This window comes from Tursiops truncatus, chromosome 1 (genome assembly GCF_011762595.2).
Source record: "Tursiops truncatus isolate mTurTru1 chromosome 1, mTurTru1.mat.Y, whole genome shotgun sequence".
Lineage (NCBI taxonomy): Eukaryota > Metazoa > Chordata > Mammalia > Artiodactyla > Delphinidae > Tursiops > Tursiops truncatus.
Window position 1 is genome coordinate 105,590,658 of NC_047034.1, and position 14,548 is coordinate 105,605,205.

The window sequence follows — 14,548 nt, forward strand, 5'->3', positions numbered from 1 at the left end:
AGCCTGAAGGGAGGCTTAGAATCTTTCCTGTGGTCTTACAGAGAGTTTTCAAGATTGTGAGTAGATCAGATCTTGTGATTGCTGTTTTATTCCCTGTACTCCAACAGAATGCTTTTCTCCTGAGGACCACAGTCACACCAGTCCTTCTACCAGATTCCTTGGAAACGTATCTCCTCTGTTCCTTGCTTCTGGTGACATCTCTCTACATTTCCCTCGCAGGAAATCATAAAGGATAAGAAGGAGGGTTTCTTGCTGCAGAATGAACAGGCATCTGTCAAATACTGCCAGGCTAAACTTCAGGAGCTTTCCAAGGCCCTAATGGAAAATATTTCAGCAGGCACTTTTTCTGTTCCTGGAGGTCATGAACTCTACAGGAAAGCAAAGGGAATGGTTGAAAGCGAGTATTGCCAAGTGCCCAGGAAAGGAGTGAAGGTGAGGAATAAGGGGAGCATGGGAGTCTACAGAATAGAGTCAAGGGGGGTTCCTGAAAATCTGAGAGCACAGCACCAGGTGTCGGTAATGAGAGAGCATGGACATATCATGACAGTTTTAGCTCTTGAGGTCCATACAATGTTCTTTATTCCTGAGGAGAAATGTCCATTCCCCCAAAATGACTATGGATCTAAAGTTCACGAGACAGAACAGAAATTGTTCATTTCTTCATCCAACAACATGCTTTTTGATGTGCCAAGTGCAGACGATCTACAAATCAGAGTCTTTGTACTCAAGGCTGATCACAAGAGAGGAAGTCCAATACACAGACAATTGCATACAAAGTTACAACTCTTGTGAACCTTGAAAATGGGCTACAAAGGTGATAGTAACAAATGTAATAATAAAAAAGTAATAATGATAGTAAGAATGCAGCTGACATATTTTGAACTGTTATTGCCTAGAGCCATAATGCTAAGCTCTTTCGCTAGACTCTTTAATCCTTCAAATAACATTAAGAAGCATCTACGCTTATTGTCAACATTTTAAAGATCTGAACGGAGAAGCTTAGCAAGTTAAACTAACTTGCCTAAAGTTACAGACAGCAAGTAGCAGAGGAAAACAGCAGCACATTTTAGAGGCAGTATTTCACATTGGGAAGAGCAATATAGGAAAGCACCAGACATCCTGGGTTTGTAGAACTGAACATAGTTCTGACTGGCTGGAATCTGGAGTGGGTAGAAGGAAGTACCATGGGGCTAGATACTGGAGGAAGACAGGTCACTGTAAGGAGCTTAGGCTTGTTGTAGTGAACCACTGTAGAATTTTAAACATGAAGCAAAAATTACATGGACATACTTGTTTTTGCAGCACTAATCTCCTCAATGGAATTTTAAGTTCTGTGCTCCTTCTTGGTTCCTCAGGCAAACGAAGTCCTCCAGAACTTTCTGCTGTCACAGGTGGCAATAGAGAAATCCATCCTGCAGGCAGATAAAGCCCTCAGTGATGGGGAGAAGGCTGTAGTAGGTACGGAGTAGGGCTCTGGCAGTCCCGCAGTTCCCTCTGACAGGTGTGAGAGCAAAACCTTCCTGATAAGGAAGAAGGAGCCTCTTCTCCATCTGTGGGATAGCTCTGCTACATCCAAAAACAGCAAGGGGAGTTGTGGTTGGACATGGTTAGATGTCAGCCAGACAGAGCCTCTCCCATCACATTCTGAAATGTACTCTTGGTGGTGTGGACACGGGGGGCGGATTTCAGAGATTTTCTACCTCCCTTTCCAATTTTATTTGGTCTCTGAGGTCAGGAGGGTAGAGATCAGTTCTTACCTTATTTTCATCCCTCTCTGAAACCTTCTTGGGGCAGAGGAGCAGGCCAGGAGGGAGACAGCTGAGAGGGAACAGGAGCTGCTGAAACAGAAACTGCAGGAGCTGGAGCAGCAGACGGCAGCACGACAGAGGAGTCTCCAGGAAAACATAGCCCAGCTGACAGAGAAGCTGGCGAGGAGAAGAGAAAAGCAACTGAGAGAGCAGAATATGATGTTGGAGCATAAGCTGAAGGTAGGTCAGGCTGTGGCCTTAGTAGTGCTTGACGGTCATTACCCTTGTACATCAGGAAGGGGTGGGCGAAGGTTACAGCAAGATTAGGGAGGGAAGCACCGCTGCCATTTACTGCTTGTGATATATTAAAACCCTGAAGCCTTTGAATCCTTCCAAAAAGCCTTTGAGTTCTACGGTATAAGTAGACTCTGGAGAGTTCAGCATGATTATGGCCCCTCCAGTCCCCTGGAGAATATAAATAGTGTTTGGATATCCATTTTGAGAATTTTAAAATGATCTCATGAGGCTTCATTAAACAGATATTCCAACCACATATATTTGATATGAGCAGCAACTGGCTTGCTTTACCAGGATCATTGCCGATTACCAGGAACCTTGCTACCACCCAGAGACCCTGAGGTAGATCTATGCTGTCATAAAACTATTGGAAATGTCCAGACTTAAAAACATAGAGAGGCAACGGCTTCTAAACTTGCTGCCTTGTCTCCAGGTGTGGATAGATACCCAAGCTATCATGTGACATAGAGGGAATTTTCTCACTGTCCATCTGGATGTGTTTATAACAGACTTCTATGATTTGGGTGACTGCACCATCTTGAGTGGGACTGAGAATCAGTGCAATCAGACCAAGGTTACCTCTCGCCTCTCATTTTTTGGCTGGAACGTATATTTGTCCTCATGTCAGGCTTAGCTTTTTGGCAAAACCCAATGGTATGTGAATATTAGTAAGGCTGTAAACTATACTTTCTCTTAGTGTTTAGGTCCAAACCAGTAGATATTCTGTGTTACAAAATTCTCCTTTCATGACTGAGTAAGAAAGAACAGTTTTAGCAGTGAAACAAAGATAATTTGCAAAGTTTTAAAGTTTGACAAAATGTAATCCTTGAAAAAAAATGGGGATTTAAAAAGTTTTACTTCCCTTTTCTCACTTTTTTTTTTTTTTTTTAGGTCCAGGAAGCTCTGCTTAAAGAAGGATTTAGAAAGAAATCTGAGGAGATGAATGCAGAGATAAATCATTTGAAAAATATGATTGATAATACTAAAGATGATGATACTCCCTGGCTGGCAGTAGCCTTGGACAAATTTGGCAAAGAGATCTCTTCACTATTGTGCACTCCAGGCAAACTTCTTGGTCATATTGTGAGTGGTGTGAGCTCCCTATTTAAAACGAAGTAGCTCTTCTTTTAAAGAAATTATAGATACACAATATATGTACATGCTCTGGCCTATGTTTGGTGTGAATGCTTTTCACTTTCGTTCAGCAAATCTTTAAATATAAAAAGTGGTTACTAGAAAATATCAATGCCTGGCCCACATTAGATAGAATAAATGCACTTTGATATAGCATGTTCACTTTTAGGAAATATATGTGTGCAAAATCATATATATGTATATATACATACATACATACAAGAGGCCCGTTGAGGCATCCCTTTTAATGGCAAAAGATTGGAAACTACTTAAATGTCCATCTATATAAACTGGTAATATACATTTTCCATGTACATATACTGGAATACTATGTAGCCAGTAAAAAAATTGATAGTGGAGGTTTATATGTATAAATATAGAACAACCTTGAAGATATATAGTAGAGTGAAAAAAATGAGGTACAAAACAGTTTGTATAATCTGTTCACCATAAAAAATGCAATTCTTATGTGCACTCATATATATGTACACATAGAACGCCTCTGGAAGATTCATTAGAAAGTGGTATCATTGGTTCCTTCTGGGGAGAACAGCTTGGCATTTGTGATGGAAGGGACACACACTTTTCATTATATCCTCTATCTTCTCAATTTTGTAAAGAAAGCTTGTATTATCATTTCTCAAATGACAAACAAAACATAAAGTATAATACTAAAAATGATAATAAATGGAATGTGAAATTGACTATTAGATGATGAAATTGCTCATTGCTTCTAGAAATGACATCAGTCTGTTCAAAGAGTTGGATCAGAATGCTAGAAAGCATAAAATTTGCATCCTAATCTTGTTTTCACTTTGGCTGTGTTTTTAATCCCTTATATTTCTTCAAAAAGAAGGTATAGGGCTTCCCTGGTGGCGGTGGTGGAGAGTCCGCCTGCCGATGCAGGGGACACGGGTTCGTGCCCCGGTCCGGGAAGATCCCACATGTCGCGGAGCGGCTGGGCCCGTGAGCCATGGCCGCTGAGCCTAAGCGTCCGGAGCCTGTGCTCCGCAACGGGAGAGGCCACAACAGTGAGAGGCCCATGTACCGCAAAAAACAAAAAACAAAAAAAACAAAAAACAAAAAACAAACAAAAAAAGGAGGTATAAACTTTCCTGTTACCCCTTGAAATCCTAGCTAGAGGAGAATGCAGCTGACATATTTTGAACTGTTATTGCCTAGAGCCATAATGCTAAGCTCTTTCGCTAGACTCTTTAATCCTTCAAATAACATTAAGAAGCATCTACGCTTATTGTCAACATTTTAAAGATCTGAACGGAGAAGCTTAGCAAGTTAAACTAACTTGCCTAAAGTTACAGACAGCAAGTAGCAGAGGAAAACAGCAGCACATTTTAGAGGCAGTATTTCACATTGGGGAGAGCAATATAGGAAAGCACCAGACATCCTGGGTTTGTAGAACTGAACATAGTTCTGACTGGCTGGGATTTGGAGTGGGTAGAAGGAAGTACCATGGGGCTAGATACTGGAGGAAGACAGGTCGCTGTAAGGAGCTTAGGCTTGTTGTAGTGAACCACTGTAGAATTTTAAACATGAAGCAAAAATTACATGGACATACTTGTTTTTGCAGCACTAATCTCCTCAATGGAATTTTAAGTTCTGTGCTCCTTCTTGGTTCCTCAGGCAAACGAAATCCTCCTGAACTTTCTGCTGTCACAGGTGGCAATAGAGAAATCCATCCTGCAGGCAGATAAAGCCCTCAGTGATGGGGAGAAGGCTGTAGTAGGTACGGAGTAGGGCTCTGGCAGTCCCGCAGTTCCCTCTGACAGGTGTGAGAGCAAAACCTTCCTGATAAGGAAGAAGGAGCCTCTTCTCCATCTGTGGGATAGCTCTGCTACATCCAAAAACAGCAAGGGGAGTTGTGGTTGGACATGGTTAGATGTCAGCCAGACAGAGCCTCTCCCATCACATTCTGAAATGTGCTCTTGGTGGTGTGGACACGGGGGGCGGATTTCAGAGATTTTCTACCTCCCTTTCCAATTTTATTTGGTCTCTGAGGTCAGGAGGGTAGAGATCAGTCCTTACCTTATTTTCATCCCTCTCTAAAACCTTCTTGGGGCAGAGGAGCAGGCCAGGAGGGAGACAGCTGAGAGGGAACAGGAGCTGCTGAAACAGAAACTGCAGGAGCTGGAGCAGCAGACGGAAGCACGACAGAGGAGTCTCCAGGAAAACATAGCCCAGCTGACAAAGAAGCTGGCGAGGAGAAGAGAAAAGCAACTGAGAGAGCAGAATATGATGTTGGAGCATAAGCTGAAGGTAGGTCAGGCTGTGGCCTTAGTAGTGCTTGACGGTCATTACCCTTGTACATCAGGAAGGGGTGGGCGAAGGTTACAGCAAGACTAGGGAGGGAAGCACCGCTGCCATTTACTGCTTGTGATATATTAAAACCCTGAAGCCTTTGAATCTTTCCAAAAAGCCTTTGAGTTCTACTGTATAAGTAGACTCTGGAGAGTTCAGCATGATTATGGCCCCTCCAGTCCCCTGGAGAATATAAATAGTGTTTGGATATCCATTTTGAGAATTTTAAAATGATCTCATGAGGCTTCATTAAACAGATATTCCAACCACATATATTTGATATGAGCAGCAACTGGCTTGCTTTACCAGGATCATTGCCGATTACCAGGAACCTTGCTACCACCCAGAGACCCTGAGGTAGATCTATGCTGTCATAAAACTATTGGAAATGTCCAGACTTAAAAACATAGAGAGGCAACGGCTTCTAAACTTGCTGCCTTGTCTCCAGGTGTGGATAGATACCCAAGCTATCATGTGACATAGAGGGAATTTTCTCACTGTCCATCTGGATGTGTTTATAACAGACTTCTATGATTTGGGTGACTGCATCATCTTGAGTGGGACTGAGAATCAGTGCAATCAGACCAAGGTTACCTCTCGCCTCTCATTTTTTGGCTGGAACATATATTTGTCCTCATGTCAGGCTTAGCTTTTTGGCAAAACCCAATGGTATGTGAATATTAGTAAGGCTGTAAACTATACTTTCTCTTAGTGTTTAGGTCCAAACCAGTAGATATTCTGTGTTACAAAATTCTCCTTTCATGACTGAGTAAGAAAGAACAAGTTTAGCAGTGAAACAAAGATAATTTGCAAAGTTTTAAAGTTTGACAAAATGTAACCCTTGAAATAAAATGGGGATTTAAAAAGTTTTACTTTCCTTCTCTCACTTTTTTTTTTTTTTTTGCGGTACGCGGGCCTCTCACTATTGTGGCCTCTCCCATTGCGGAGCACAGGCTCCGGACGCGCAGGCTCAGCGGCCATGGCTCACGGGCCCAGCCGCTCCGCGGCATGTGGGATGTTCCCGGACCGGGGCACGAACCCGTGTCCCCTGCATCGGCAGGCGGACTCTCAACCACTGCGCCGCCAGGGAAGCCCCCCCCCTTTTTTTTTTTTTTTTTAGGTCCAGGAAGCTCTGCTTAAAGAAGGATTTAGAAAGAAATCTGAGGAGATGAATGCAGAGATAAATCGTTTGAAAAATATGATTGATAATACTAAAGATGATGATACTCCCTGGCTGGCAGTAGCCTTGGACAAATTTGGCAAAGAGATCTCTTCACTATTGTGCACTCCAGGCAAACTTCTTGGTCATATTGTGAGTGGTGTGAGCTCCCTATTTAAAACGAAGTAGCTCTTCTTTTAAAGAAATTATAGATACACAATATATGTACATGCTCTGGCCTATGTTTGGTGTGAATGCTTTTCACTTGCATTCAGCAAATCTTTAAATATAAAAAGTGGTTACTAGAAAATATCAATGCCTGGCCCACATTAGATAGAATAAATGCATGGACACTTTGATATAGCATGTTCACTTTTAGGAAATATATGTGTGCCAAATCATATATATGTATATATACATACATACATACAAGAGGCCCGTTGAGGCATCCCTTTTAATGGCAAAAGATTGGAAACTACTTAAATGTCCATCTATATAAATTGGTAATATACATTTTCCATGTACATATACTGGAATACTATGTAGCCAGTAAAAAAATTGATAGTGGAGGTTTATATGTATAAATATAGAACAACCTTGAAGATATATAGTAGAGTGAAAAAAATGAGGTACAAAACAGTTTGTATAATCTGTTCACCATAAAAAATGCAATTCTTATGTGCACTCATATATATGTACACATAGAACGCCTCTGGAAGATTCATTAGAAAGTGGTATCATTGGTTCCTTCTGGGGAGAACAGCTTGGCATTCGTGATGGAAGGGACACACACTTTTCATTATATCCTCTATCTTCTCAATTTTGTAAAGAAAGCTTGTATTATCATTTCTCAAATGACAAAGAAAACATAAAGTATAATACTAAAAATGATAATAAATGGAATGTGAAATTGACTATTAGATGATGAAATTGCTCATTGCTTCTAGAAATGACATCAGTCTGTTCAATGAGTTGGATCAGAATACTAGAAAGCATAAAATTTGCATCCTAATCTTGTTTTCACTTTGGCTGTGTTTTTAATCCCTTATATTTCTTCAAAAAGAAGGTATAAACTTTCCTGTTACCCCTTGAAATCTCAGCTAGAGGAGAATGCAGCTGACATATTTTGAACTGTTATTGCCTAGAGCCATAATGCTAAGCTCTTTCGCTAGACTCTTTAATCCTTCAAATAACATTAAGAAGCATCTACGCTTATTGTCAACATTTTAAAGATCTGAACGGAGAGGCTTAGCAAGTTAAACTAACTTGCCTAAAGTTACAGACAGCAAGTAGCAGAGGAAAACAGCAGCACATTTTAGAGGCAGTATTTCACATTGGGAAGAGGAATATAGGAAAGCACCAGACATCCTGGGTTTGTAGAACTGAACATAGTTCTGACTGGCTGGAATCTGGAGTGGGTAGAAGGAAGTAGCACGGGGCTAGATACTGGAGGAAGACAGGTCGCTGTAAGGAGCTTAGGCTTGTTGTAGTGAACCACTGTAGAATTTTAAACATGAAGCAAAAATTACATGGACATACTTGTTTTTGCAGCACTAATCTCCTCAATGGAATTTTAAGTTCTGTGCTCCTTCTTGGTTCCTCAGGCAAACGAAGTCCTCCAGAACTTTCTGCTGTCACAGGTGGCAATAGAGATATCCATCCTGCAGGCAGATAAAGCCCTCAGTGATGGGGAGAAGGCAGTAGCAGGTACGGAGTAGGGCTCTGGCAGTCCCGCAGTTCCCTCTGACAGGTGTGAGAGCAAAACCTTCCTGATAAGGAAGAAGGAGCCTCTTCTCCATCTGTGGGATAGCTCTGCTACATCCAAAAACAGCAAGGGGAGTTGTGGTTGGACATGGTTAGATGTCAGCCAGACAGAGCCTCTCCCATCACATTCTGAAATGTGCTCTTGGTGGTGTGGACACGGGGGGTGGATTTCAGAGATTTTCTACCTCCCTTTCCAATTTTATTTGGTCTCTGAGGTCAGGAGGGTAGAGATCAGTTCTTACCTTATTTTCATCCCTCTCTGAAACCTTCTTGGGGCAGAGGAGCAGGCCAGGAGGGAGACAGCTGAGAGGGAACAGGAGCTGCTGAAACAGAAACTGCAGGAGCTGGAGCAGCAGACGGAAGCACGACAGAGGAGTCTCCAGGAAAACATAGCCCTGCTGACAGAGAAGCTGGCGAGCAGAAGAGAAAAGCTACTGAGAGAGCACAATATGACGTTGGAGCATAAGCTGAAGGTAGGTCAGGCTGTGGCCTTAGTAGTGCTTGACGGTCATTACCCTTGTACATCAGGAAGGGGTGGGCGAAGGTTACAGCAAGACTAGGGAGGGAAGCACCGCTGCCATTTACTGCTTGTGATATATTAAAACCCTGAAGCCTTTGAATCCTTCCAAAAAGCCTTTGAGTTCTACTGTATAAGTAGACTCTGGAGAGTTCAGCATGATTATGGCCCCTCCAGTCCCCTGGAGAATATAAATAGTGTTTGGATATCCATTTTGAGAATTTTAAAATGATCTCATGAGGCTTCATTAAACAGATATTCCAACCACATATATTTGATATGAGCAGCAACTGGCTTGCTTTACCAGGATCATTGCCGATTACCAGGAACCTTGCTACCACCCAGAGACCCTGAGGTAGATCTATGCTGTCATAAAACTATTGGAAATGTCCAGACTTAAAAACATAGAGAGGCAACGGCTTCTAAACTTGCTGCCTTGTCTCCAGGTGTGGATAGATACCCAAGCTATCATGTGACATAGAGGGAATTTTCTCACTGTCCATCTGGATGTGTTTATAACAGACTTCTATGATTTGGGTGACTGCATCATCTTGAGTGGGACTGAGAATCAGTGCAATCAGACCAAGGTTACCTCTCGCCTCTCATTTTTTGGCTGGAACATATATTTGTCCTCATGTCAGGCTTAGCTTTTTGGCAAAACCCAATGGTATGTGAATATTAGTAAGGCTGTAAACTATACTTTCTCTTAGTGTTTAGGTCCAAACCAGTAGATATTCTGTGTTACAAAATTCTCCTTTCATGACTGAGTAAGAAAGAACAATTTTAGCAGTGAAACAAAGATAATTTGCAAAGTTTTAAAGTTTGACAAAATGTAATCCTTGAAACAAAATGGGGATTTAAAAAGTTTTACTTCCCTTTTCTCACTTTTTTTTTTTTTTAGGTCCAGGAAGCTCTGCTTAAAGAAGGATTTAGAAAGAAATCTGAGGAGATGAATGCAGAGATAAATCGTTTGAAAAATATGATTGATAATACTAAAGATGATGATACTTCCTGGCTGGCAGTAGCCTTGGACAAATTTGGCAAAAAGATCTCTTCACTATTGTGCGCTCCAGTCAAACTTCTTGGTCATATTGTGAGTGGTGTGAGCTCCCTATTTAAAATGAAGTTGCTGTTCTTTTAAAGAAATTATAGATACACAATATATGTACATGCTCTGGCCTATGTTTGGTGTGAATGCTTTTCACTTTCATTCAGCAAATCTTTAAATATAAAAAGTGGTTACTAGAAAATATCAATGCCTGGCCCACATTAGATAGAATAAATGCACTTTGATATAGCATGTTCACTTTTAGGAAATATATGTGTGCCAAATCATATATATGTATATATACATACATACATACAAGAGGCCCGTTGAGGCATCCCTTTTAATGGCAAAAGATTGGAAACTACTTAAATGTCCATCTATATAAACTGGTAATATACATTTTCCATGTACATATACTGGAATACTATGTAGCCAGTAAAAAAATTGATAGTGGAGGTTTATATGTATAAATATAGAACAACCTTGAAATATATAGTAGAGTGAAAAAAATGAGGTACAAAACAGTTTGTATAATCTGTTCACCATAAAAAATGCAATTATTATGTGCACTCATATATATGTACAAATAGAACGCCTCTGGAAGATTCATTAGAAAGTGGTATCATTGGTTCCTTCTGGGGAGAACAGCTTGGCATTCGTGATGGAAGGGACACACACTTTTCATTATATCCTCTATCTTCTCAATTTTGTAAAGAAAGCTTGTATCATCATTTCTCAAATGACAAAGAAAACATAAAGTATAATACTAAAAATGATAATAAATGGAATGTGAAATTGACTATTAGATGATGAAATTGCTCATTGCTTCTAGAAATGACATCAGTCTGTTCAATGAGTTGGATCAGAATACTACTAGAAAGCATAAAATTTGCATCCTAATCTTGTTTTCACTTTGGCTGTGTTTTTAATCCCTTATATTTCTTCAAAAAGAAGGTATAACCTTTCCTGTTACCCCTTGAAATCTCAGCTAGAGGAGCCTTCACTTCCTCTCTTTGAGTTACACTTCTAAGGTATTGGAAGAAAATTACTAAACATTAAGAATATGCACTGGTGAGAGGAATCCCATCATTCTTGAATGTTCATTGATTGACTCTCTGCTGCAGGCAAGGGCCAAAGATGTGATGTATCATTGAAGAACTGGATGCCCTGATAGTACTGGGGATTATAGACCCTGACGCATGGAGGCCACCTGTTAGCATTTAAACATCAGAAGCCCAAGTACATACCATAGTGATGAGAATCATGGTTTGTCTTAGCTGAGGCTGCTATAACAAAATTACCGTAGACTGGGTGGCTAAGACAAGAACGTTTATTTTTCCCCGTTTCTGGAAGCTGTAAGTCCAAAAGCACGTGCCAGCACTGTTGTGTTGTTGGTAAGGGTCCTCTGGCAGCTTTACAGATGGCAACTTTCTTACTGTGTCCTCACATTTTTGGAAAAGGGAGGAGGCGGATAGAGAACCTAATGATTCTTTGTTATAAGGGCACTAATCAGATTCATGAAGTCCCCATACTCATTACCTAATTTCCTCCCCAAAGGCCCACTTCCAAGTACATTGGAACATTGGAAGTTAGGGTTTCCTCAAATGAGTTTTGGAGAACACAAGCACTCAGTCTATAATGTGGTTGGAGTGGCAGCCAGCCAGACCTGAGCAGAGAAAACTCTGAATATGGCAAATAGAACAGGGTGTCTGTAGAGTCAAAAGGGAGGGGAGGAAACAATCAAATGGAGACAAGGATGTTTACCAGGAGGCTGAGAGGTAGCCTCGATAAAAAAGACACCGTCCATAGTCTTGATCTAAACCAATTTCAGATCATGAACCTATCACCTGGAGGAGAGGGCAGGATCCCAAGAGAAAGGACTCTGCAACTCTAGAACAAGGTTAAATGATAATGATTTCCCCAGTCCCCCTCCTAGGGGACCTCTGGAAATTCACTTGGTACCTGTGTTCTGGGAAATGGGAATGGCCAAACGTTTCGGTGACTCTTGGAATCAGGATCTGAGTTTGCAGTGATACTCAGATCCTGAAAAGACTCCACAGTCTCCCTGTTAAAGTAGAGGCACACAGGATCCTGGTAATAAATGCAGGCTTGGCTCAGGTGCCATGCAACTAATTTGGTCTCGTATTTGTTTTCAAATAAAAGTAAAGTTCATCTGAGGACAGAAACCGTTACATATTTTTCTGTACATCTTCATAGAGTATGTTTAGGCACAGAGTGTACTACATAAGAATCTGCTGGAAAAACAAAAGACTGACACATGTGTGACTTATCATGCCAGATTTCTAGGAACACTCTAAGCGTCTTTGGTAATAGTTCGGATTTTACACACTAGATTAAGGTCTCTAAGGTGACCCTTTAAACCTTTAAGGTCTTAAAGGCTAGCAAAGCAAAAGAAACTTTTCTGGTGTAGTTTTCTCAGTGACTTCGTGTATCACAGTCTCTGTGCCTCTGCAAGGATGTTAACACGTCTTCACTGGAGCTTTTTTTTTTTTTTTTTTTTGCGGTACACGGGTCTCTCACTGTTGTGGCCTCTCCCGTTATGGAGCACAGGCTCCAGACGCGCAGGCTCAGCGGCCATGGCTCACGGGCCCAGCCGCTCCGCGGCATGTGGGATCCTCCTGGACCGGGGCACGAACCCGTGTCCCCTGCATCGGCAGGCAGACTCTCAACCACTGTGCCACCAGGGAAGCCCCTTCATTGGAGCTTTAAATGACTCTATCCAGTTGTGGCTTCAAGTGTTCAGAAGGAAGAATGGCTTTGACTTTTAAGGAAGAAACCATATATTAATGAATAGGTGGCCAATAAATGGTAGGCTTTAATGAAAAAGCAAACTGTTCTATAGAAATATTGTGTATCTGTTCTCATTGAGAGCTTGAATTAAGCAGATGTTCTAATCCCTTAGACTAGAGACACCCCGAATTGAAGAACAAAAGGAAGTCTTGACTTTTTTAGATTTGACATATAAGGGACATCATACAGTACTTGTCTTTCTCTGTCTGACTTATCTCACTTAGCATAATGGGCTCAAGGTCCATCCATGTTGTCGCAATGGCAGTACATCCTCCTTCCCTGTGGCTGAATAATTTTCCATTGTGTACATGTACCACTTCTTTTTTATCCATTCATCTGTTGATTAGTGTTTAGGTTGTTTTCATATCTCGGCTATTGTGAATAACAGTGCAATAAACATGAGAGTACAGATATCTCTTTGAAATACTGTTTTTATTTCCTTTCAATAAAAAATAATAAAAACAACTTGTATTGATCACTTAAAAAGAGAAAAAGGCTTTCAAAAGTAGTTAACAATTTATTCACACATCTAGTACTCATTAAGGAATACTTAGTTCCAATTATTTACACTGTTTACTAAATTCTCATGCCCTACCTGCCATTGTTCTGGATTATGTGAAGAGAGCAAAGTAAAGATCTTGTTCTCATGCAGGTTACCCCCTATAGGGAAGTTACATAATATTATGGCAATATTCAGGCAGTAATAAATGTTGCAAATATATATATATCTTGCCTGGATAGTGATTAAGACTCAGAGTAGAAACCAAATAGTCCTTCCTTCTTTAAGTTTGGTTTCAATCTACTCCATCTTGCCTGGGAATATAATTGTGCGTTATTGAATCCTAAGGACCAAATATGATAACGTTAAAGCATAGTAAAACCCAGATGCGTGGTGATTGAAAGAATAAATAAATAGATGAATGTTTGGATGAATAAGCGAGTGTAATATTTATCATTTCAAGGGGTAATAAATATACCTACCATTACCCATAGTCAAAATAGTAAAGGTGTTTGCTGAGAATATTGTGTTTTTCCATCTGATGGAAACAAAATACAGAAAAGATCTCAAATCTAAGACGCTTGGATTGATGCCAGCATCTTGATAGCTGGACTGGAGGAAGCCGAAAACTGAGCAAACTCTCTCACAGAGCAGAGTTTGAGTTTATAGCTCTGAACCCGAACTCCAGGGTCCCAGAGTGAGGCTAGGACAAGAGGTTTCTGACCTTAGGCAAATACTCAATGTGATTTTCCATCTAAGGTCTGAGTGATGGAACCTTTTAACTAGCTAAAATGAGTTTTTTCCAGCCCTTTTTATTTTATTTTATTTTTGCGGTACGCGGGCCTCTCACTGTTGCGGCCTCTCCCGTTGCGTAGCACAGGCTCCGGACGCGCAAGCTCAGCGGCCATGGCTCACGGGCCCAGCCGCTCCGCGGCATGTGGGATCCTTCCGGACCGGGGCATGAACCCGTGTCCCCTGCAACAGCAGGCGGACTCTCAACCACTGCGCCACCAGGGAAGCCCCTCCAGCCCTTTTTAAAATAGAAAGATCCCTTTGTCTCTGTAATAGTAGTGTCTGGAGTGCTTATCATTGCTGGTCTTTGCCTGTTTGCTCTGAGATCTGTTCTGCTCCTTTCCTGTTGCTCTCCATTGCTGTGGAAATTAAATCTCAGCACCACACATATTCCTCCTTTCCCTTGCCTGCCTGCTGGGTTCAGCCAAGATATGAGGCCTTGGATGAAAACTGTGAGTGGGGA

General features: G+C 41.2%; 1 protein-coding gene across 4 annotated transcripts in view; it reads left to right on the forward strand.

Annotated features, from left to right (window-relative positions):
* Positions 1 to 13,205, forward strand: part of LOC101339075 (guanylate-binding protein 6) — a 31,698-nt gene extending 18,493 nt beyond the window's left edge. Inside the window, exons 8-17 of one of the 4 annotated variants that reach the window (XM_073787552.1) lie at positions 220 to 432; positions 1,356 to 1,458; positions 1,795 to 1,988; positions 2,937 to 2,994; positions 4,819 to 4,923; positions 5,260 to 5,453; positions 6,616 to 6,807; positions 8,259 to 8,361; positions 8,698 to 8,891; positions 9,837 to 13,205. In XM_073787552.1, coding sequence (XP_073643653.1) covers positions 220 to 432; positions 1,356 to 1,458; positions 1,795 to 1,988; positions 2,937 to 2,994; positions 4,819 to 4,923; positions 5,260 to 5,453; positions 6,616 to 6,807; positions 8,259 to 8,361; positions 8,698 to 8,891; positions 9,837 to 10,076 — 1,596 coding nt within the window. In that variant the 3' untranslated portion in view covers positions 10,077 to 13,205. Of the gene's footprint in view, positions 1 to 219; positions 433 to 1,355; positions 1,459 to 1,794; positions 1,989 to 2,936; positions 3,129 to 4,818; positions 4,924 to 5,259; positions 5,454 to 6,615; positions 6,808 to 8,258; positions 8,362 to 8,697; positions 8,892 to 9,836 lie in introns of all 4 variants that reach the window. The other 3 variants (XM_033863725.2, XM_073787566.1, XM_033863728.2) reach the window with 3 other exon arrangements.
* Positions 13,206 to 14,548: the final 1,343 nt, after the last annotated feature.